The sequence below is a fragment of the Telmatherina bonti genome (genome assembly GCF_933228915.1).
Source record: "Telmatherina bonti genome assembly, chromosome: 20".
Taxonomy (NCBI): domain Eukaryota; kingdom Metazoa; phylum Chordata; class Actinopteri; order Atheriniformes; family Telmatherinidae; genus Telmatherina; species Telmatherina bonti.
The window spans coordinates 34,261,800-34,286,684 of NC_136618.1; the positions used below are offsets into that span (position 1 = coordinate 34,261,800).

The window sequence follows — 24,885 nt, forward strand, 5'->3', positions numbered from 1 at the left end:
GGTGGATGGATGGATGGATAGATGGTGGATGGATGGATAGATGGTGGATGGATGGATGGATAGATGGTGGATGGATAGATGGTGGATGGATAGATGGTGGATGGATAGATGGTGGATGGATGGATGGATAGATGGTGGATGGATGGATGGATGGATGGATGGATGGATGGATGGGTGGATGGATGGATAGATGGTGGATGGATGGATGGATGGTGGATGGATGGATAGATGAGTGGATGGATGGATAGATGAGTGGATGGATGGATAGATGGTGGATGGATGGATGGATGGATGGATAGATGGTGGATGGATGGATAGATGGTGGATGGATGGATGGATGGATAGATGGTGGATGGATGGTGGATGGATGGATAGATGAGTGGATGGATGGATAGATGGTGGGTGGATGGATGGATAGATGGTGGATGGATAGATGGTGGATGGATAGATGGTGGATGGATGGAGGGAAGATGGATGGATGGATAGATGGGTGGATGGATGGATGGATGGATGGATGGATGGATGGATGGATGGATAGATGGGTGGATGGATGGATAGATGGTGGATGGATGGATGGATGGTGGATGGATGGATAGATGAGTGGATGGATGGATAGATGAGTGGATGGATGGATAGATGGTGGATGGATGGATGGATGGATAGATGGTGGATGGATGGATAGATGGTGGATGGATGGATGGATGGATAGATGGTGGATGGATGGTGGATGGATGGATAGATGAGTGGATGGATGGATAGATGGTGGGTGGATGGATGGATGGATGGATAGATGAGTGGATGGATAGATGGATAGATGGTGGATGGATGGATGGATGGTGAATGGATGGATAGATGAGTGGATGGATGGATAGATGGTGGATGGATGGATGGATGGATAGATGGTGGATGGGTGGATAGATGGTGGATGGATGGATGGATAGATGGTGGATGGATAGATGGTGGATGGTGGATGGATAGATGGTGGATGGATGGATGGATAGATGGTGGATGGATGGATGGATGAGTGGATGGATGGATAGATGGTGGATGTATGGGTGGATGGATGGATGGATAGATGGTGGATGGATGGATGGATGGATGGATGGATGGATAGATGGTGGATGGTGGATGGATGGATGGATGGATAGATGGTGGATGGATAGATGGTGGATGGATGGATGGATGGATGGATAGATGGTGGATGGATGGATAGATGAGTGGATGGATGGATAGATGGATGGATGGATAGATGGTGGATGGATGGATAGATGGTGGATGGATGGATGGATGGATAGATGAGTGGATGGATGGATAGATGGTGGATGGATGATGGATAGATGGTGGATGGATGGATGGATGGATGGATGGATAGATGGTGGATGGATGGATGGATAGATGGTGGATGGATGGATGGATGGATGGATAGATAGTGGATGGATGGATGGATGGATGGATAGATGATGGATAGATGGTGGATGGATGGATGGATGGATGGATAGATGAGTGGATAGATGGTGGATGGATGGATGGATGGATAGATGGTGGATGGATGGATAGATGGTGGATGGATGGATGGATGGATGGATAGATGGTGGATGGATGGATGGATGGATAGATGGTGGATGGATGGATGGATAGATGGTGGATGGATGGATAGATGGATGGATGGATAGATGGTGGATTTACAGATGAATGGATGGATGTACAGATGGATGGATGTTTCATTGCATTGCTGATGTGTGTACATGTGACATGGGGAGCGTTGGGTTGGAGGTCTATTGTCATGCAGCTGCCTAAAGGGCAGGCTGAATGTGTGTGTTTGCTGTTTGCCAGGAGGGATAGCGAGGGGAAGTAGGAGACAGAGGGAAGGTAGAGGGGAGGGGGCTTACTGATTCCACCACAGTAGTTGGAATCTAGAAACTGGAGGCAACCAATCAGCTTCCACAACCCGACCGCATGACGCTGTGGTGAGCGGTGAGAGGACAGAGAGGGAAGAGAGAGCTGCAGATTCAGCTGAGCCTCAGAGTGAGATCCAGCTCAGAGCTGAGGCATTTCCCTCTGAGGACCCGTCTGAAGAAGCGTCTTACACACCCGAGACTGAGAGGACACAGAGGAGGAGGTAGACAGAGCGTAGACGGGGGAGGCAGCATGTCTTCTCTCTCCGATCGGCAGCCAGGCTCTCCTTTCTCAGACTACAGTGAACTGGGTAAAGTGCCGACTCAGAGCTGGGACTGGCAGCACCCTGAGGGCATGGGCACCCCGAGGGGCTTGGGGCCAGGTGGTGGATCTTTGGCTACGGATGGACTCACAGATGAAGACAAGCTGTGTTTCATGGAGGAGGCGGACCAACGGAGCGTGGATTCAGAGCTGAAGGTGCCGGGTGGAGGTGGTGGCATCTCCGCCAGCATGTCGGTGGGTAACGCTTCGCTGGGCAGCACAGGGGAGAGCCCCGACAGCCCTCTCTCCTCCTCCCCGTCTCCTTCCCCAGCGTCCCCGGGAAGGTTGCCCTCTGTTCTGGGTTATGGTTGCAGCAGCAGGGTCTCCCTGCCACCAGTCCCTGGATCTCCAGTCAGGCAGCTCTCATCCTCCACCAGCACAACACATTCACAGACACTGGGAGCCTCCTTCCTGACGGACTCCAGCCTAAAGGTCGCCATGCCCCAGGTGGCCCCGAACCATTGTGTCATAGGAGCGGGAAATGGCGACCACCTGGAGAGGGGGGACCACGGTGCTTATGAGTTCTCCAGGGACTCTTCAGGGAACTACGGTGAAGAAGACGATGTAGAAGAAGAGGAAGATGAGAAGCTGGAGCCCTGCTTGATGGGGCGTGCTCAGCAGCAGAGGAAGGCGATGAAGCGGGCCATGTCTGAATGTTCCCACTTGTCGGTCCCCTCCAGTCTGGAGCTGCCTGATAAATACCCCGGAGGAGGAGCAGAGCTGGACGCTTCGCCTTCTCCTGCCGGTGGTCCTCGCCGTTTAGCCAACTCCATGAAGCGCTCGCTGACTGTTGCAGAAGATCAGCCATCAACCCCGCCCCCCACCCTCTCTGCAGCTGGCGCCACACACATCGACCTGCGGCAGGTGCCCCCCGAACCCCGGCTCTGCCTCTCCCCGTTTCCCCTGCTGAGGGATCCCAATGCCGGCCTTCCTTCCCCACCTTTAGAGGACCTTCCAGCAGAAAAGGAGCTCAGTGGCATCATCCTTCCAGTGCCACCCAGCCCAGGGGGGGTCAGCAGGTCAGACATCAGCTCTGTTCTGACTACAGGCTCGGACACGGAAGACGAGCACGGCCCCCGATCTGCAGTGTTTCACCAGACTGATGAGGACGCTACCGATGAGGACGCTACCCTCAGCCCAGCTGCAGGTGAGGCCCATAACGTGTCAGCGGGTGGCGCTGATGATGTTGCCTGTCATGGCCACGCCGGACTGGGACCCAGCTCCAGCTCTAAACCCTCCTGCACACTGGATGGTAAGTTGATGAAGTGTCTCCAAACCGACACGATGCTGAGAGTGTGACTGCTTTTTCCCATTGGTCACACCGGGGAGTGGAACATACCTCAGGTCTAGGTGTAGGGCTCCCCCCCCCCCATCTGTCTGCATGTTCACTCACAGAATGCAAAGCCAGTAAAAGGCAAAGAGGAGGTGTCCTCTGATTGGCTCTGAGCACCAGGTGGGGTCTGAAACTGCAACCAGAGAACGTTAGACATCCAGTACGGCGCAGAACATCGCTGAGAATCCCAGAAACTGGGATTGATTGTAGGACATGGAACATTGTGGTTTTGGCTCCAGGTTGTCGTCTCTTATCTCCACTGCTCATGTTGTCTGAGTCGAATTAAAAAAGCTGGATGAGTGGGGAAGGATTGTGTTTTGATCTCAGCAGCCCCCGTCCGTGTGACATGACCTGGTCTGATGGAGAACTGGTCTCGTCCCGAGGTTCAGTAGCAGCGGCGAGGCTGACAGAGTTAGTTTTTCCTGCTTTGCATTTGTGCTTCAATAAAGATAAATAATAAACAAGTTTAAATCACCTGTGATGGACTGGCGAGCTGTCCAGGGTGTACCCTGCCTGTCGCCCAAAGCCAGCTGGGATAGGCTCCAGCTTCCCCGCGACCCTGAATTGGAATAAGCGGTTCGGAAATGAATGAATGAAAGTTTAAATCAGTGTTGATTTAAATGTATAAATATCAAGTGCAGTGCAGCCAGTGTAAACAACGAGTCTGGAGATCCGTTTCTGGACGTTGGAAGCTACAAGGATTTACCAGCTTGTTTCACGCCTCCAGACTGGCGGGATCCCGGGGAGAAGAGGAGGTTCTCAGACGCCTGGATGGGGTGGGACAGTCTGCGTTGCTGAGGGGGTCACACACCTGGTTTTAGTTTGGACTTGAGAACATGCAGCAGCCAGAGCTTTTTCTCCTTCGTACCTTTGTGTGTCGGTGACGCAGCAGGGTAAACCTACCGCTGCAGGGTGTACAGCAGTCTTGCAGCACGTCTGATGGACAGAAGACAAGTCTTGTCTCCTCCGTTTGTCCGTCATGTTGTCTCCTTCCAGGTCGGTTCTGTGTTTCTGAATCAGCTCTCTGTTGGAGGCAGAGCTGACGTAGCTGAAAGCACGTTGCAGTCAGATGAAAGGATGACCGTCTCTGTCTCGTTCTTTCCCGTCTGGTCTCGGACCCGGCTGCTAGATGGTTAAAGCTGCAACAGTCTTCATGTTTCTGCCCATGTGAAGTCCATACGGGACCATGCAGAGTCATCTGACCCGAGGCTGGGTTGTACATCTGCTTGCTTTCTTACCAAGGTCATGGGAGTGGAGGGGGGTTCTGTAGCTACTGGTGTTGTGTGGGAATCATGTTCCACAGACTCAGCTCAGAAATGGATGTGGAAGAACACTTTGAGTTGCTGTTTCCGTGAAAAGTCCTGCTGTGTGGCGCAACATGCCAAGCTTGCTGCTTCTCTCTTCTGGGATTAATAGATTATTATATTATAAATCTTTTCACAGATTTTTCCTGGATATTCTGTCAGAATGTTCTTCATGGTCAGTGCCTAAGATTAGCAGCATGTGTTTGACAATGGGATGACAGAGGCCGTGTCCTGATGGAGGTGTTTCTCTGTCTTTAACCAGGAGCGAGTTGTTCAGATTTCTCATGGTGCTTCCTCTCACATCTCTGCTGTTACTCCAGAAGTCCCTTTTCCTTCCAGATGCATCTTCTCAGGTTTATTGTTGCAGGTCCCAACATCCTGCATGAAGCTCGCGCACTTTCTCACACACACACACACACACACACACACACACACACACACACACATACACGCGTGCGCGCGCACACACACACACACACACACATTCTCCACAACTTGTGCTCGGTGATATTTTTCCTCTCCTGGGTTGCTGGATGAGCTGTCAGTCAAACATCCTCCAGCCAGCTTGTTTTACTTGCTGACCAAGAGAAAGAAAGTGTTTCATGAAGTGGTCATCACTGAAGATGCCTAATTTTACTCTGAAAGTAAAGAATGGATCAGCCGCAGAGGAAGCCAGACACCCACCGTGTTGCTCTTCGACAACGTCCTCTCTGCTTCCTGGTCCAGGGTCCTGCAAACCCCAGAAAAGTCCCCAGAGTGTTCACGCTACGCTAGATGAACGCCTTCAGCCCTGATAGTGGACCGGGGTTTGTTCCTGCTGTCCGTCACTGTGTAATGTTAGCTGTTATTGAGCTTCACAACTCGTCCGTGTCTGCTGGGAAATGTTTCTTGTAGCACCTTTCATCCAAGCCTGATGGGATCATTGTTAATCTGGGAGGCTGGACCATAAACTGTACATGAAAGGTGGACGGAGCCTCCGGTGGTTAAAACTGAAGCCTATGCAGAAGTGCGTAAAACTGCAGTTCCCCCTTCATCCACTAGGGGCTGCAAAATAGAGCAAATCCCAAGGCGTTCCCAGGCCAGCTGAGAGATATAATCCCTCCAGCGTGTCCTGGGTCTTCCCCGGGGTCTCCTCCCAGAGGGACGTGCCTGGAACACCTCACCAGGGAGGTCCAGGAGGCATCCTGACCAGATGCCCGAGCCACCTCAGCTGGTTCCTCTCGATGCGGAGGAGCAGCAGCTCTACTCTGATCTCCTCCCGGATGACCGAGCTCCTCACCCTATCTCTAAGGGAGAGCCCGGCCACCCTGCGGAGGAAACCCATTTCAGCCTCCTGTATACGAGATCTGGTTCTTTCAGTCACGACCCACAGCTCATGACCATAGGTGAGGGTAGGAACGTAGATTGACTGGTAAATCGAGCGCTTCGCCTTCTGGCTCAGCTCCTTCTTCACCACGACAGACCGGCGCAGACTCTGCATTACTGCAGACGCCGCACCGATCCGTCTGTCGATCTCGCGCTCCATCCTTCCCTCACTCGTGAACAAGACCCCGAGATATTTAAACTCCTCCACTTGAGGCAGGACCTGACTCCCGACCCGGAGAGGACAATCCACCCTATTCCGACTGAGGACCATGGTCTCAGATTTGGAGGTGCTGATTCTCATCCCAGCCGCTTCACACTCGGCCGCGAATCACTCAAGCGAGAGCTGGAGATCACGACCAGATGAAGCCAACAGGACCACGTCATCTGCAAAAAGCAGGGACCCAATCCTGAGGCCACCAAGTCGGATCCCCTCAACACCTCGGCTGCGCCTAGAAATTCTGTCCATATAAGTTATGAACAGAATCGGTGATAAAGGGCAGCCTTGGCGGAGTCCAACCCTCACCGGAAACGGATCCGACTTACTACCGGCAATGCGGACCAAGCTCTGACACCTGTCGTACAGGGACCGGACAGCCCGTACAAGGGGGTCCGGTACCCCATACTCCCGGAGTATCCCCCACAGGAGCCCCCGGGGGACACGGTCGAACGCCTTCTCCAGGTCCACAAAGCACATGTAGACTGGTTGGGCAAACTCCCATGCCCCCTCCAGGACCCCAAAGAGGGTATAGAGCTGGTCCACTGTTCCACGACCAGGACGAAAACCACACTGCTCCTCCTCAATCCGGGATTCGACTATCCGGCGGACCCTCCTCTCCAGGACCCCTGAATAGACCTTACCAGGGAGGCTGAGGAGTGTGATTCCCCTGTAATTGGAACACACCCTCTGGTCCCCCTTCTTAAAGAGGGGGACCACCACCCCAGTCTACCAGTCCAGCGGTACTGCCCCCGATGTCCACGCGATACTGCAGAGGTGTGTCAGCCAGGACAGCCCCACAGCATCCAGAGCCTTAAGGAACTCCGGGCGGATCTCATCCACCCCCGGGGCCTTGCCGCCAAGGAGCTTTTGGACCACCTCAGCGACTTCAGCCGGAGAGGTAGGAGAGTCCACCCCTGAGTCCGCCAGCTCTGCCTCCTCATGGGAAGACGTGTTGGTAGGATTGAGGAGGTCTTCGAAGTATACCCACCACCGACCCACAACGTCCCGAGTTGAGGTCAGCAGCTCCCCATCTCCACTGTACACAGTATTGATGGAGCACTGCTTCCCCCTCCTGAGCCGCCGGATGGTGGACCAGAATCTCCTCGAAGCCGTCCGGAAGTCTTTCTCCATGGCCTCGCCGAACTCCTCCCATGCCCGAGTTTTGGCCTTGGCGACAGCCGAAGCCGCATGCCGCTTAGCCCGTCGGTCAAGAAGGCCCGATAGGACTCCTTCTTCAGCTTGACGACATCCCTCACTGCTGGTGTCCACCAACAAGTCCTGGGATTACCGCCACGACAGACACCAACAACCTTACAGCCACAGCTCCGGCTTGCCGCCTCAGCAATAGAGGCACGGAACACAGCCCATTCAGACTCAAATGTCCCCCGCCTCACTTGGGACATGGTTGAAGCTCTGCTGAAGGTGGGAGTTGAAGCTCGCTCTGATGGGGGACTCAGCCAGACGTTCCCAGCAGACCCTCACAACACGTTTGGGCCTGCCAGATCTGACCGGCTTCCTCCCCTACCATCAGAACCCACCCACCGAAGCATGTCATCACACACATCTGCGCTAGCTTGACTAGTGTGTAGCGGTGATAGTGTGGTATCGGTATACATTTATCAACACCAAATACAAGTACACGCACATGGTATTCAGCCATCCCTAATTTTACTGAATCCTATCAATAGAAAGAGCAAGACGATGCTTCTTTGTGTTGTTAAATTACCTTTGTGTGGTCGTTCTTTGCTTTTCTTTGTTTTTACTTTACATAATTTGTAATAATCAGTTTAGTACTTCACAAAATCTAAGCCTTAAAGAAAAAAGAATTGTTTGTGCCACATAACCTTGGTCTAGAGCAACACACAACAGAGTGGTGTTCCTCCCACTAATTATGCTACACAAAACTAGCTAATTATGCTAAAGTATAGCAACCATTTCATGTTGAGCTCGATGTAGTTTTTATGCTAAACACCTACAGCGCAATTTTTCTCGTTCACCTCTCAAAAGCAGCTGATGGGAATCAGTTGATTAACGCGTTGCTATGGTGACGCCCCATAACGGACGGATATTACAGTGATTTATCACGTCGAACTACATGTGTGTTTATACGAAAATAATGCAGCCAGCTGTCATCAGACTGCCATTAGACCGGCACAATGATCTTTAAACTAAACAACTGACTTATTTTTGATCCTACGAAGCTGAATGAAACGCTCCTCGCTGACCGACGAGAAACATTTCGTCCCAAAAATCCTCCCACGAGAGGGAATGCCACCAGAGGGAGGGCAATGAACTGATGAAGAACTCTTCATGAGGGTGACAGCAGAGATAAATGAAGAAGACCACTCCTTCTCTTCATCATTTATCTGACAACGAGGCGTGGACAGAGTGGGCTTGTTGAAGCAAATCCCACAGGAAGCAGTGTGAGAGTGGGTGGGCTGGGTGACACCTCCTTTCATCCCCAGCTGGGATGCGCATCAGGTTTCTGCTTTAGTAAGAGGATCAGGTTGATCCGGCGAGTTCCTCGCTGTGAAAGAAGAACATGAAAGCTTTGTTCCATGTTTTGTCCTCTCTGGTGGGAATCCACCGGCTTTGGTTTCTATGATGTCATGGTTTCAGGTTTTCCTTTGCTGAACAGTGTTCAGGGTCACACTCCTGAACTCCAGTTTCAGACGGAGAAAGGAACTCACCAGGTTATGGTCTGGGATCTGGTCTGGGTTCAGGTATGGGTTCAGGTCTGGGATCTGGTCTGGGTTCAGGTATGGGTTCAGGTCTGGGATCTGGTCTGGGTTCAGGTCTGGGATCTGGTCTGGGTTCAGGTCTGGGTTCAGGTCTGGGATCTGGTCTGGGTTCAGGTCTGGGATCTGGTCTGGGATCTGGTTTGGGTTCAGGTATGGGTTCAGGTCTGGGATCTGGTCTGGGTTCAGGTCTGGGATCTGGTCTGGGATCTGGTCTGGGTTCAGGTCTGGGATCTGGTCTGGGTTCAGGTCTGGGATCTGGTCTGGGTTCAGGTATGGGTTCAGATCTGGGATCTGGTATGGGTTCAGGTCTGGGATCTGGTCTGGGTTCAGGTATGGGTTCAGGTCTGGGATCTGGTCTGGGATCTGGTCTGGGTTCAGGTCTGGGTTCAGGTCTGGGATCTGGTCTGGGTTCAGGTCTGGGATCTGGTCTGGGTTCAGGTCTGGGATCTGGTCTGGGTTCAGATCTGGGATCTGGTCTGGGATCTGGTCTGGGATCTGGTCTGGGTTCAGGTCTGGGATCTGGTCTGGGTTCAGGTATGGGTTCAGGTCTGGGATCTGGTCTGGGTTCAGGTCTGGGATGTGGTATGGGTTCAGGTATGGGTTCAGGTCTGGGATCTGGTCTGGGTTCAGGTCTGGGATCTGGTCTGGGATCTGGTCTGGGTTCAGGTCTGGGATCTGGTCTGGGTTCAGGTCTGGGATCTGGTCTGGGTTCTGGTCTGGGTTCAGGTCTGGGATCTGGTCTGGGTTCAGGTATGGGTTCAGGTCTGGGATCTGGTCTGGGTTCAGGTCTGGGATCTGGTCTGGGTTCAGGTCTGGGATCTGGTCTGGGTTCAGGTCTGGGATCTGGTCTGGGATCTGGTCTGGGTTCAGGTATGGGTTCAGGTCTGGGATCTGGTCTGGGTTCAGGTCTGGGATCTGGTCTGGGTTCAGGTCTGGGATCTGGTCTGGGATCTGGTCTGGGTTCAGGTATGGGATCTGGTCTGGGTTCAGGTCTGGGATCTGGTCTGGGTTCAGGTATGGGTTCAGGTCTGGGATCTGGTCTGGGTTCAGGTATGGGTTCAGGTCTGGGATCTGGTCTGGGATCTGGTCTGGGTTCAGGTATGGGTTCAGGTCTGGGATCTGGTCTGGGTTCAGGTCTGGGATCTGGTCTGGGTTCAGGTATGGGTTCAGGTCTGGGATCTGGTCTGGGTTCAGGTATGGGTTCAGGTCTGGGATCTGGTCTGGGATCTGGTCTGGGTTCAGGTATGGGTTCAGGTCTGGGATCTGGTCTGGGATCTGGTCTGGGTTCAGGTCTGGGTTCAGGTCTGGGATCTGGTCTGGGTTCAGGTCTGGGATCTGGTCTGGGTTCAGGTCTGGGATCTGGTCTGGGTTCAGGTATGGGTTCAGGTCTGGGATCTGGTCTGGGTTCAGGTCTGGGATCTGGTATGGGTTCAGGTCTGGGTTCAGGTATGGGTTCAGGTCTGGGATCTGGTCTGGGTTCAGGTCTGGGATCTGGTCTGGGATCTGGTCTGGGTTCAGGTATGGGTTCAGGTCTGGGATCTGGTCTGGGTTCAGGTCTGGGATCTGGTCTGGGATCTGGTCTGGGTTCAGGTCTGGGATCTGGTCTGGGTTCAGGTCTGGGATCTGGTCTGGGTTCAGGTATGGGTTCAGATCTGGGATCTGGTATGGGTTCAGGTCTGGGATCTGGTCTGGGTTCAGGTATGGGTTCAGGTCTGGGATCTGGTCTGGGTTCAGGTCTGGGTTCAGGTCTGGGATCTGGTCTGGGTTCAGGTCTGGGATCTGGTCTGGGTTCAGGTCTGGGATCTGGTCTGGGTTCAGGTCTGGGATCTGGTCTGGGTTCAGATCTGGGATCTGGTCTGGGATCTGGTCTGGGTTCAGGTCTGGGATCTGGTCTGGGTTCAGGTATGGGTTCAGGTCTGGGATCTGGTCTGGGTTCAGGTCTGGGATGTGGTATGGGTTCAGGTATGGGTTCAGGTCTGGGATCTGGTCTGGGTTCAGGTCTGGGATCTGGTCTGGGTTCAGGTCTGGGATCTGGTCTGGGTTCAGGTCTGGGATCTGGTCTGGGTTCTGGTCTGGGTTCAGGTCTGGGATCTGGTATGGGTTCAGGTATGGGTTCAGGTCTGGGATCTGGTCTGGGTTCAGGTCTGGGATCTGGTCTGGGTTCAGGTCTGGGATCTGGTCTGGGTTCAGGTCTGGGATCTGGTCTGGGTTCAGGTATGGGTTCAGGTCTGGGATCTGGTCTGGGTTCAGGTCTGGGATCTGGTCTGGGTTCAGGTCTGGGATCTGGTCTGGGATCTGGTCTGGGTTCAGGTCTGGGATCTGGTCTGGGTTCAGGTCTGGGATCTGGTCTGGGTTCTGGTCTGGGTTCAGGTCTGGGATCTGGTCTGGGTTCAGGTATGGGTTCAGGTCTGGGATCTGGTCTGGGTTCAGGTCTGGGATCTGGTCTGGGTTCAGGTCTGGGATCTGGTCTGGGTTCAGGTCTGGGATCTGGTCTGGGTTCAGGTATGGGTTCAGGTCTGGGTTCAGGTCTGGGATCTGGTCTGGGTTCAGGTCTGGGATCTGGTCTGGGATCTGGTCTGGGTTCTGGTCTGGGATCAGGTCTGGGATCTGGTCTGGGTTCAGGTCTGGGATCTGGTCTAGGTTCAGGTCTGGGTTCAGGTATGGGATCTGGTCTGGGTTCAGGTCTGGGATCTGGTCTGGGTTCAGGTCTGGGTTCAGGTCTGGGATCTGGTCTGGGTTCAGGTCTGGGATCTGGTCTGGGTTCAGGTCTGGGATCTGGTCTGGGATCTGGTCTGGGTTCAGGTCTGGGATCTGGTCTGGGTTCTGGTCTGGGATCTGGTCTGGGATCTGGTCTGGGTTCAGGTCTGGGATCTGGTCTGGGATCTGGTCTGGGATCCGGTCTGGGATCTGGTCTGGGTTCAGGTATGGGATCTGGTCTGGGATCTCGTCTGGGTTCAGGTATGGGTTCAGGTCTGGGATCTGGTCTGGGTTCAGGTATGGGATCTGGTCTGGGATCTCGTCTGGGTTCAGGTATGGGTTCAGGTCTGGGATCTGGTCTGGGATCTGGTCTGGGATCTGGTCTGGGTTCAGGTATGGGATCTGGTCTGGGTTCAGGTATGGGTTCAGGTCTGGGATCTGGTCTGGGATCTGGTCTGGGTTCAGGTCTGGGATCTGGTCTGGGATCTGGTCTGGGTTCAGGTATGGGATCTGGTCTGGGATCTCGTCTGGGTTCAGGTATGGGTTCAGGTCTGGGATCTGGTCTGGGATCTGGTCTGGGATCTGGTCTGGGTTCAGGTCTGGGATCTGGTCTGGGTTCAGGTATGGGATCTGGTCTGGGATCTCGTCTGGGTTCAGGTCTGGGTTCAGGTCTGGGATCTGGTCTGGGATCTGGTCTGGGTTCAGGTCTGGGATCTGGTCTGGGATCTGGTCTGGGTTCAGGTCTTACTGGCAGTAGAGGAGAGGGATTTAAGCAGGTTAGAAATAAAAGGAAATAAAAGTGTTCATCTTTAATGTTGTCTCACCTTCTGACCTTCACCTGATGATCAATAAGTCCATCGCTGACCTTCACCTAGGTCTGGGTGATATATTGAATATACCGGAGATATCGTGGCTAGTCCCCTGTACGATATAGAAAATGTCTATATTCGTCATATTGGAGTATCCTGTTGTCACGCAGGTGTTTTTAGCTGTGGGGGGGGTTTCCTCCCTCCTCCTCGACTCTGCACCGCTTTGCACAGAGAGTTAAAGCAAGCGCACCTCGTTACGTACATAACGTGAGCTACGTGCTACGTCATGAGAGGCAGCGTGGAGACACTTTCTCACTAAATCTGGCGACTTCTTGTGAAAAGCGACACACCTAGCGACTTTTACAGGAGTTATTGGAGACTTTCATGGTGTTTTGGCGACTGACTTTAAAGCGCATATTATAAAGTTATTGTCAGAAGGAGAGTCTCTCCCCGTCCTAAAGCACTCAGTCGCTCCGGCTGCAGCTGCAGCCAGTCAGAGGAGCAGAGAGGACACCTGCACGACTCCACCTACAGTCACAACGAACAGCCAAATCCACCACTGATCCCGCTCTGGATTACAGAGTGAGTAAATTACAACGTTTTTCACGTCACGCAAAAACAATTCATTCTATTTGATTACATTCACAGCCTCTGTCACTGACTCACCTCATCCACTGTGTGTGACACAAGCATATTTATCTGGCTCCTCATGTCTCTAGAAAGTACAGAAAGGAGTGGGAATCAAACCCTGAATTAAAAACTGGCTGAAGCCGTTTATTGGAGACGATACGAGGACATTCTGCCTGGATTATAAGACTGATTTCTACGCTAAACTCTGCGATTAAAAACATACACGACAACTCAAAAACGTATCCATAAAGCAAAGCCTTATAATAGTTCATCATTTGAAAAGTCCCCCTAGAGCACCTATTTTCATACGTTGCATTTATTATATCATGCAAAGTCACTTTACTTTGTTTTAAAATGACATGTTTCTGCCGCTGCTTTAACTGTTCAATAAATACGGTTTTGATCAGTTTGCTTCGTTACAATTTCATCCTTTTGGCATGAATGTTTAAAATCAGCATATCTTAATGCAGTATGAACAGTTATGTTTTAATGGAGACACAAAATCATCTTACTGATGTGATTGTATGCACCAAAGCATTCATTCAAGGCTGAGGTAAATATTGAGATATATATCGTATATCGTGGCATGCCATAAAAATATCGGGATATTACTGAAAGGTCATATCGCCCAGCCCTACCTTCACCTGATGATCAATAAGTCCATCGTTGACCTTCCGTCCTCGTTACCTGCCTTCCACCCCACCTTCAGTAGAAATAAACAGCTGAATAAGAGTTGTAGTAAGAGCTGACACTAGCTGCGGTGTAACTACCCAGTTTAACCCAGAGCGTGTGTGTGTGTGTGTGTGTGTGTGTGTGTGAATGGGGAAGTGTGTGTTTATGCCAGTGGCCTGCAGGAGCGGTGGGATTACTGGTATTCAGCGGTTGGTTGGTGTGTGATGGGATTAACCTGATGTTTAGTGTGAACACATCTGAAGGATGGACTGACAGCTGGAATAAAATCCGTTTTATTTTACCAGAAAGCTGTTTGTTAGCAAAGCAGATGTTGCAGCTGTAATCTGTAATCCAGCCTTTACCAACCACGCTGCAGAACTAAACCTGTTCCAAACTGGTTGTGTTTCTGTGGGAGGTACTTTTTAGACTGCCGATGAACTCTGCTGCCATAAAGTTCTGCATTTATGTGCTGATGCTTGCTCTACGCCTCGGTCTGCATGACGCAGCGTTTTACAGAGAGACTTAGACATTTTCCTCCATCTGGTCACAGAACAGTTTTTCTTTGTTCTGAGGAAGTCGGTTCAGTTCTGTCCTCGCAGGCAGAGATGTCTGGAGCTCTTCCTGACTCCATGCAGTCCAGAGTCACGTCTGCCTACAATGCAGAAGTTAGTTTTCGCCTCAGTCCTTGTCCTGCGCACACAGAGACTCCTTCTGAATCTTTTGATGTTTTGCACCAGATGGATGTTCAGTGCTCATGACTTTACGGTGAGTAACATCTGAAGTTTCTCCAGACTTCTCAGACCCAGTTTGTCCCTGACTGATGAAACTGCTCACCTTTCCATCTGAGACTCTGCCTCTCTGAAATGCTCCTTTTCCACCCGGTCATGTTCATTCTGACTAACTGCATTGCTAAGTGGGCATAAAGTTCTGGTTCTAGTCTAAAACAGAAGAAAAAATGCTCTTCTACCGCTGCAGAGAGGTGAAGAAGACGTTTTGATGCGTGTGGCGCCACACAGCAGCTGAGCAGGAGGCGCTTCTGTCAGCGTGGGCGCTAAAGAGGAGCAGAACTGCAAACAGCAAGCAAACTGGCAATTAATCTGATTAGTTGTCAAATTCTCTTCCAGCTGTTTCTGATTTGTACCAGTTGCTTTGCAGCATTTTGTGTCTGCTGTTCCAGCTGTTTCCAGATGTGCTGCTGATTTCCCATCGAGTGATAAAATGTCTGTTTCATCATCTGACATGTTTATCTTCTGCTGGAAAACATGTTTTCATGTCGTGACATCCTGTTTTTATTTACAGGGTAAAGCTTTTCAGGTTTGTAGTTTCAAACAGGACCACTCCTGCAAGGGCTGCAGGTTTCATGTGTCCCTGCTCCAACACACCTGGCTCAGCTAAATGGATCCAACAGCCAATGAACTTCTGCACATTGACTCATTGATTTGAGCGTGGTGTGTTGGAGCAGGGACAGATGGAAAACCTGCAGCGATGGAGCGAACTGAGCGGGATTGGTCTGTAGTTCTAGCTGTCGTGGAGATGAGCAGCATCATGACCCTGTGGATCAATTCACAGCTACTACAGTACGATAAAAGGCTACTACAGTACGATAAAAGACTACTACAGTACGATAAAAGGCTACTACAGTACGATAAAAGGCTACTACAGTACGATAAAAGACTACTACAGTACGATAAAAGGCTACTACAGTACGATAAAAGACTACTACAGTACGATAAAAGGCTACTACAGTACGATAAAAGACTACTACAGTACGATAAAAGACTACTACAGTAAGATAAAAGGCTACTACAGTACGATAAAAGACTACTACAGTACGATAAAAGACTACTACAGTACGATAAAAGGCTACTACAGTACGATAAAAGACTACTACAGTACGATAAAAGGCTACTACAGTACAATAAAAGACTACTACAGTACGATAAAAGGCTACTACAGTACGATAAAAGACTACTACAGTACGATAAAAGACTACTACAGTACGATAAAAGACTACTACAGTACGATAAAAGGCTACTACAGTACGATAAAAGACTACTACAGTACGATAAAAGACTACTACAGTACGATAAAAGACTACTACAGTACGATAAAAGGCTACTACAGTACGATAAAAGACTACTACAGTACGATAAAAGGCTACTACAGTACAATAAAAGACTACTACAGTACGATAAAAGACTACTACAGTACGATAAGACTACTACAGTACGATAAAAGGCTACTACAGTACGATAAAAGACTACTACAGTACGATAAAAGGCTACTACAGTACGATAAAAGACTACTACAGTACGATAAAAGGCTACTACAGTACGATAAAAGACTACTACAGTACGATAAAAGGCTACTACAGTACAATAAAAGACTACTACAGTACGATAAAAGGCTACTACAGTACGATAAAAGACTACTACAGTAAGATAAAAGGCTACTACAGTACGATAAAAGACTACTACAGTACGATAAAAGGCTACTACAGTACGATAAAAGACTACTACAGTACGATAAAAGACTACTACAGTACGATAAAAGGCTACTACAGTACGATAAAAGGCTACTACAGTACGATAAAAGGCTACTACAGTACGATAAAAGACTACTACAGTACGATAAAAGACTACTACAGTACGATAAAAGGCTACTACAGTACGATAAAAGACTACTACAGTACGATAAAAGACTACTACAGTACGATAAGACTACTACAGTACGATAAAAGGCTACTACAGTACGATAAAAGACTACTACAGTACGATAAAAGACTACTACAGTACGATAAAAGGCCACTACAGTACGATAAAAGGCTACTACAGTACGATAAGACTACTACAGTACGATAAAAGGCTACTACAGTACGATAAAAGGCTACTACAGTACGATAAAAGGCTACTACAGTACGATAAAAGGCTACTACAGTACGATAAAAGGCTACTACAGTACGATAAAAGACTACTACAGTACGATAAAAGACTACTACAGTACGAAAAAAGGCTACTACAGTACGAAAAAAGGCTACTACAGTACGAAAAAAGGCTACTACAGTACGATAAAAGACTACTACAGTACGATAAAAGGCTACTACAGTACGATAAAAGACTACTACAGTACGATAAAAGGCTACTACAGTACGATAAAAGACTACTACAGTACGATAAAAGGCTACTACAGTACGATAAAAGGCTACTACAGTACGATAAAAGGCTACTACAGTACGATAAAAGGCTACTACAGTACGATAAAAGGCTACTACAGTATGATAAAAGGCTTCTTTCAGAGATAAAAACAAACATATTTTAAGAGGACTGAATCCACGGTGAGTCCAGTCCACTTCACGGTGGTGGAGATCAGTTTAGACCAGGTGGTTTACAATCTGTTTGATGCTTTCGAAAGAGATAACCTAATAAAGGAAGATCTGATGAGAGCGTCCAGCTTCCTGCTCTGCATCATCCCCAATCCCTTTGTCCTCTAGTTTATCATTTACTTTTCCACGTTTTCTCGCTTTACTACCTGCTGAAAACTCTGCAGCTTCCTCCATAAGTCATCAAACCCATCAGCCCAAAACCACTTGTCTTCAGTTTGAGCAAAGCTGTGGTGAAGGTGGGGGGGCTGTAAGATTCCAGCCACACAGCGTTTTAGCTCCTAATAGACAAAGTAAAAAACGTAAAGAGGATGTTTGGTCACTAAGTCTCGTGACTCAGCAGCAAGGAAAATATCTCACATTTTCTCTTTTGGTTTTAACGATAATTAAAGCACAAATTAAATAAAAATGATCATTTAAAAATATTTTACATTACATCATTTTTAAATATTATTTATAAATATTATTTAATATTCAATAATAAATAAATAAACATAAATTAATAATTTAATTATGAAAGTACTTATATTCTATGAATGATTTTTTGATTTAGCAGGATATAAATATCATCCTGGCCAGTCAGTTCAGAGAGGATGAACTGTTACCCCGTGTCTAAAACACCTGGTTGTGTCTTTATTTGCAGGTAAATCTGAGAAGAAGGAAGAGAAGTTGGATGACGATGTGAAGAAGGTGGAACCTGAGGAGAAGAGTGTGAAGGTTGAATATGCAAACAGTCAAACTCCCGGCAGGTCGGAGAAGGAGAAACATGAGGAGGAAGAAAGCATTGAAGACCAGAAACAAGCAGATGAAATGAAGGAGATGGAGAAACGAGAAGAAAAGGTGGAAAAGGAGACGGAGAAAGTGGAGTCAGTTCAGCACAAGGAAGTAAAAGAGGACAAAGTGCAGGAGGCAGAAGAATCTCTTGCCAAGCAGGACAAAACAGAGAATATGGGAGATGCTGACATGACACACAACGTAGGTGAGAAGGCTGAGAAAGTGGAAAAGATGGAGGAAAATGAGACTTCCAGAGAGGAAAGGAGAGCAGAGAACAAAAGCCCTGAGAAGGCGAAGGACGATGCAGAGCAACAGGCACCTCCTGCCAGGCTGGATACCAGCTATGACATGACAGAGAAGAAGGCTGATGCAGAGACGAAGGTGGCAGCAGAGACGAAGGCTGACGCAGAGACGAAGGTGGCAGCAGAGACGAAGGCTGACGCAGAGACGAAGGTGGCAGCAGAGGTGGACGACGCCAAGCAAGACGAGGATGATGCAAAGAAGACGAAGAAGGAGGATGAGGCGGCTCAGCTTGATGAAAAAGCAGCACAGAAGAAGGGACAGGAGGTGAAGCAGGACAAGAAGATGGCGGAAAAGAAAGATGGCGAGAAAGACAAGGCCGGCGAGAAAGACAAGGCCGGCGAGAAGGACAAGGCCGGCGAGAAGGACAAGGCCGGCGAGAAGGACAAGGCCGGCGAGAAGGACAAGGCCGGCGAGAAGGACAAGGCCGGCGAGATGGACAAGGCCGGCGAGAAGGACAAGGCCGGCGAGAAGGACGGAGCTGAGAAGGCCAAGAAGCCTGCGAAGCCGGCAGCCACTGGAAGCAGCACCACGCCGAGCAAAGAGAGCGCAGACAAGAAGACCAAGGTAGGAGTCATCACTTGTATGAAATAAACTCTGGTTTGTCCCTTGCGGCACCGCCAGAGGGACCTCTGAGCACTAGCGTGGGGGGATGGATAACTTACTGCTGGGTCAGCGTGTCTTTCCAGGCCAGTCCTAACTGGCTAGCTGGCTAACACTTTCCCAGAGCAGAAAGCTCTGCGTTGTCATTTTTACATGAACACACAAAGATGCAGTAACCATGTGAATCCCAAAAAGGAACCAAATCCCAGTTTACCAAATGCTTTTACAACCTTTTCACTCCGGCTGGGATCAAATACGCGCTTTGCCTTTTGGCCCAGTTGTAACCTTGTTATGGGAGACTCAAAAAATACTGCAAATTAAAGTTTTCACCTAAATAAAAGAGTATTATAATACTGCAGGATATTACATGGGTACTGGTAGGTAGATAAATACTTACGTAGATGGAGACATGGACACTTTTCTCTAAATTTGCCAAACTAAAATGTTCGCGAGCGCGTTGTGGTGAGCTCCAACAGACCAATGTGAGTGAAGCAGCTGTCGTCTGGCTGCTGTGGACAACTGGCATAAAGAGGCACTTTGAAGTGGTCACATGTGCTCATTTACCCACAAACGTGTCAGTAGGTGCAGAAGTAGAAGCTTTTAGGATACTTTGTGGAAAATGGAGAGAAACGTGACATTTCATTGTTTTACCAAACCATCACCTTCAGGCTGCTTCTGTTTTTTGTTGCTACTGACTTTTTACACCTGTAGACACCTTCCTGCAGGTGCAACAGACTCACACGTCGCTTTGGCTCATTGTTTTCATTTATGATTAAGTTGCTGCTTGTGCTGCCAAACCTGACTTTATGTTCTTTTTTCATGCTTATTTTTCTTTTTTCTTTGCTCTTTATTTTGCACACTATTCCCCTGGTGCTGGTCTGGCTCTGCAGCCTGCTGCAGGCGTCACCAAACCAGGCGTTGCTGCCAAAACGCGGCCGACTGCCACGGCCAACGGTGTGTCTGCCACGGCAGCCACTAGGCGTCCCACACCATCTGCCACCAGCACCTCAGATAAAAAAACATCCACAACCAAGACATCTTCCACAGCTGCTGCTGGGCCTAAAAGGCCCCCTACCAGTTCCACCACTAGCCGCCCATCATCATCCTCCACCACCACCGCAGCCACACGGGATCTTAAACACAAGGTAAGCTTCAGCCACCTGGCCCATCAGGGAGGAAACAGCTGATTGGTTTGGATCAAGCTTTATAAACTATGTGGCTTATACGTTATGAATATTAGTCATTGACTGACCCTTGACACGTCACCCCCACCAGCTCACTGGTGTCACCAAATTAACCAGCTTTATTTAGCTGGGCGGCCCCCAGGCTGTAGGGTGACTCAGTTTAGCGTGTCCAGTGTGTTGCGGGTTGGCTCAGCTGTATGTGGAGCGGAGCATCACTCCGAGGGTTGTAGGGGATGTGCACACACCAAATCATGCCAGTCCCAGTCCTCCAATGACCCAGTTCTTGTTGTGCAGACTTGACTTCCTGCTGCTGATGTTTGCCTTCATGCATCAACCTTTTCTTTCTTTCCTCCTTCTGATTTGTTATTCCTGGCCAGCAGACGAGTGTGGAGAAGCGTCCCCTGGTGCCGAAGGCCAGCACTGCCACCTCCAGTTCCACTGCTGTCACCAAAGATGGGAATGCCACCACAGCAGCCAATAAAACCAGTGCACGCACAGCTACGTCTGCTCGCACAGCCATCACTGCTGCAGCCAGAAGGCTGCCAGGTACCATCTGCTTTCATGAAACTCTGCAGTTTTATTCCAGGTTAGAGTCACTCAAGTGTCTTCTGACAATCTGTGTTTCAGCCACTAAAACAGACGGCAAGCAAGCAGAGGAGAAGAAGCCCAGCACCCTGAAGACCTCCGCAGGTATCACAACACTGCAGCCATGTTTGTTACTGGGAATGCATGGAGCTGACGTCCTGTCACGGCAACATGTAGTCTTACGACTTCAGTCCCAGGAGGTTGGGACGTCGTGTAAAACGCAAATAAAAACAGAATACAATGATTCCCAAATATTTTCACCTATAAATCTATTAATTACACTGCAAAGACCAGATATTTAATTTTCAAACTGATGAACTATTGTTTTTTTTGTTTTTTTTATTGCCATTATTTAGTGATGTTGAACTTGATGGCTGCAACACGTTCCGGTGTTCTCATCAAGGGCCAACTGTTCAGTCGTAACCTGAGCAGGTTTCGCTTGTCGGACCGGACAACACACACATATGAAGCTTTTCTGCACAGTAAAGCAAAAAAAAATAATAATAACATGATCAAAGGGGAGGGACTCTGGTCACTCTCTGGTCACTCTCAGTGCAGCTCAAAGACCCCTATGATGACAATTACAATGGGCGGTAGTGTTCCCTTGCCCGGACGCGGGTCCCCAGGGCCCCCCTCTGGAGCCAGGCCTGGGTGTGGGGCACAAGAGCGAGCGTCTGGTGGCCGGGCCTTCGCCCATGGGGCCCGGTCGGGCTCAGCCCGAAAGCGTTACATGGGCCCCACCTCCCGTGGGCTCACCATCTGCGGGAGGAGCTGTAGGGGTCGGGTGCAATGTGAGCTGGGCGGCAGCAAGAGGGAGGGACCCTGGCGGTCCGATCCCCGGCTTTTCCTTGGAGGGAGTGTTGGAGGGTGCTCCTTCTGGGGACTCCATTGCAGGGGGACTTCAATGCTCACGTGGGCAATGACAGCGAGACCTGGAGGGGAGTGAACCCCGAACCCAAATGGTGTTTTGTTATTGGACTTCTGTGCTAATCATGGGTTGTCCATAACGAACACCATGTTCCAACATAAGAGTGTCCATGTGTACACCTGGCATCAGGATTCCCTGGGCCGCAGTTCGATGATGGATTTTGTAGTCGTATCGTCGGACCTGTCGCCACATGCCTTGGACACTCGGGTGAAGAGGGGGGCGGAGCTTCAACTGATCACCACCTGGTGGTGAGTTGGCTCAGTTGGTGGGGGAGGAAGCCGGTCAGATCTGGCAGGCCCAAACGTGTTGTGAGGGTCTGCTGGGAACGTCTGGCTGAGTTCCCCGTCAGAGCGAGCTTCAACTCCCACCTTCAGCAGAGCTTCAACCATGTCCCGAGTGAGGCGGGGGACATTGAGTCCGAATGGGCTGTGTTCCGTGCCTCTATTGCTGAGGCGGCCGGCCGGAGCTGTGGCTGTAAGGTCGTTGGTGCCTGTCGTGGCGGTAATCCCAGGACTCGTTGGTGGACACCAGCAGTGAGGGATGCTGTCAAGCTGAAGAAGGAGTCCTATCGGGCCTTCTTGGCCTGTGGGACTCTGGAGGCAGCTGATGGGTACCGGCGGGCTAAGCGGCATGCGGCTTCAGCTGTCGCCAAGACAAAAACTTGGGCATGGGAGGAGTTCGGCGAGGCCATGGAGAAAGACTTCCGGACGGCTTCGAGGAGATTCTGGTCCACCATCCGGCGGCTCAGGAGGGGGAGCAGTGCTCCATCAATACTGTGTACAGTGGAGATGGGGAGCTGCTGACCTCAACTCGGGACGTAGTGGGTCGGTGGAGGGAATACTTCGAAGACCTCCTCAGTCCTACCAACACGTCTTCTGATGAGGAGGCAGAGCTGGTGGACTCAGGGGTGGACTCTCCTATCTCTGGGACTGAAGTCGTTGAGGTGGTCAAAAAGCTCCTTGGCGGCAAGGCCCCGGGGGAGGATGAGATCCGCCCGGTTGGGCTGTTCTGGCTGACACGCCTCTGCAGCATCGCGTGGACATCGGGGGCAGTACCGCTGGATTGGCAGACTGGGGTGGTGGTCCCCCTTTTTAAGAAGGGGGACCAGAGGGTGTGTTCCAATTACAGGGGAATCACACTCCTCAGCCTCCCTGGTAAGGTCTGTTCAGGGGTCCTGGAGAGGAGGGTCCGCCGGATAGTCGAATCCCAGATTGAGGAGGAGCAGTGTGGTTTTCGTCCTGGTCGCGGAACAGTGGACCAGCTCTATACCCTCTTTGGGGTCCTGGAGGGGGCATGGGAGTTTGCCCAACCAGTCTACATGTGCTTTGTGGACCTGGAGAAGGCGTTCGACCGTGTCCCCCGGGGGCTCCTGTGGGGGGTACTCCGGGAGTATGGGGTACCGGACCCCCTTGTACGAGCTGTCCGGTCCCTGTACGACAGGTGTCAGAGCTTGGTCCACATTGCCGTAGCAAGTTGGATTCGTTTCCGGTGAGGGTTGGACTCCGCCAAGGCTGCCCTTTATCACCGATTCTGTTCATAACTTATATGGACAGAATTTCTAGGCGCAGCCGAGGTGTTGAGGGGATCCGACTTGGTGGCCTCAGGATTGGGTCCCTGCTTTTTGCGGATGACGTGGTCCTGTTGGCTTCGTCTGGTCGTGATCTCCAGCTCTCGCTTGAGCGATTCGCGGCCGAGTGTGAAGCGGCTGGGATGAGAATCAGCACCTCAAAATCTGAGACCATGGTCCTCAGCCGGAATAGGGTGGATTGCCCTCTCCGGGTCGGGAGTCAGGTCCTGCCTCAAGTGGAGGAGTTTAAATATCTCGGGGTCTTGTTCACGAGTGAGGGAAGGATGGAGCGTGAGATCGACAGACGGATCGGTGCGGCGTCTGCAGTAATGCGGGCTCTGCGCCGGTCTGTCGTGGTGAAGAAGGAGCTGAGCCAGAAGGCGAAGCTCTCGATTTACCAGTCGATCTACGTTCCTACCCTCACCTATGGTCATGAGCTGTGGGTCGTGACCGAAAGAAGGAGATCTCGTATACAGGCGGCTGAAATGGGTTTCCTCCGCAGGGTGGCCGGGCTCTCCCTTAGAGATAGGGTGAGGAGCTCAGTCATCCGGGAGGAGATCAGAGTAGAGCCGCTGCTCCTCCGCATCGAGAGGAACCAGTTGAGGTGGCTCGGGCATCTGGTCAGGATGCCTCCTGGACCTCCCTGGTGAGGTGTTCCAGGCACGTCCCTGTGGGAGGAGACCCCGGGGAAGACCCAGGACATGCTGGAGGGATTATATCTCTCGGCAGATTTGAGTTATCTGGAAAACTGAATCTGGATATCCCTGATCCAGATTCCAATGTTACTTTGAAAATCCAGTACAATAGTAAGACAGATTCCCATATCCTGGATACCAAAAACTAAGAATTCCAAATCTAGATCATTTTGATCCAGATAATCTTCTTGACAACTTCCCCCAAAAGATTCAGAGAATCAGTAGGAATCTCTGTATGCTGGGATAAGGCTGGAACTTGTGATCTTCTGCACTAAAAGCAGACATGACATTTACTACAATCCAGTGTTTTAGTAGATTCTTTAACCCCAACATCTGTTCTGCGTGTTCCTGCTTCACCTCCTCATCTTTTAATATCTCAACTTCAGCGTTGTGGGTGTGCTACAGCGGGTGTGACAGCTCTGCAGACTTCAGTATACAGAGGCTTTACTCCTGAAAGGCTCTGCAGACGTAAAGCCTTCGCCGCAGCAGCCTGTAGATTAGCGTCCCCTTGCTGCTGACAGGAGCTCCTGCTGAAGCAGCTTTGGCTCGGCTAATCTGCCCAAGTTCACACAAAAAGGGAAATTATTCTTAAGAAACAAGAAAGCAAAGGAACGGATTTCTCCTATTAAACGTGTGTGACATGAGCTGCAGATATTCCAGAGGATTGCCAGCCAGACGTGACTCAGCATGACAGACACTGCAGATGTGTGTGAATTGACAGATTTAACTTGGCGGGGAAGTTGCAGTGGCTTAGGATCCTGACAGAGAGACGCCACCGTAAATCTGCTTCGCTCATGCGGGAGGAGATTTACATACTTTACTGCTCAGAACCAGTCTTTTCCCGTCAATGATGTTTCACCGTCTTCCAGCATGGCTGTGGAAAGT

At 50.4% G+C, this 24,885-nt stretch overlaps 1 protein-coding gene across 8 annotated transcripts in view; it reads left to right on the plus strand.

Annotated features, from left to right (window-relative positions):
* The window catches only part of LOC306771154 (uncharacterized protein), a 148,388-nt gene that overhangs the window by 110,280 nt on the left and 13,223 nt on the right, over nt 1-24,885 (plus strand). For 6 of the 8 annotated variants that reach the window (XM_079260237.1, XM_079260236.1, XM_079260238.1 and 3 more), the window contains 4 exons: nt 18,008-19,005; nt 19,932-20,186; nt 20,603-20,771; nt 20,853-20,915. In XM_079260237.1, coding sequence (XP_079116363.1) covers nt 18,008-19,005; nt 19,932-20,186; nt 20,603-20,771; nt 20,853-20,915 — 1,485 coding nt within the window. The remainder of the gene's footprint in view (nt 1-18,007; nt 19,006-19,931; nt 20,187-20,602; nt 20,772-20,852; nt 20,916-24,885) is intronic. The other 2 variants (XM_079260239.1, XM_079260243.1) reach the window with 2 other exon arrangements.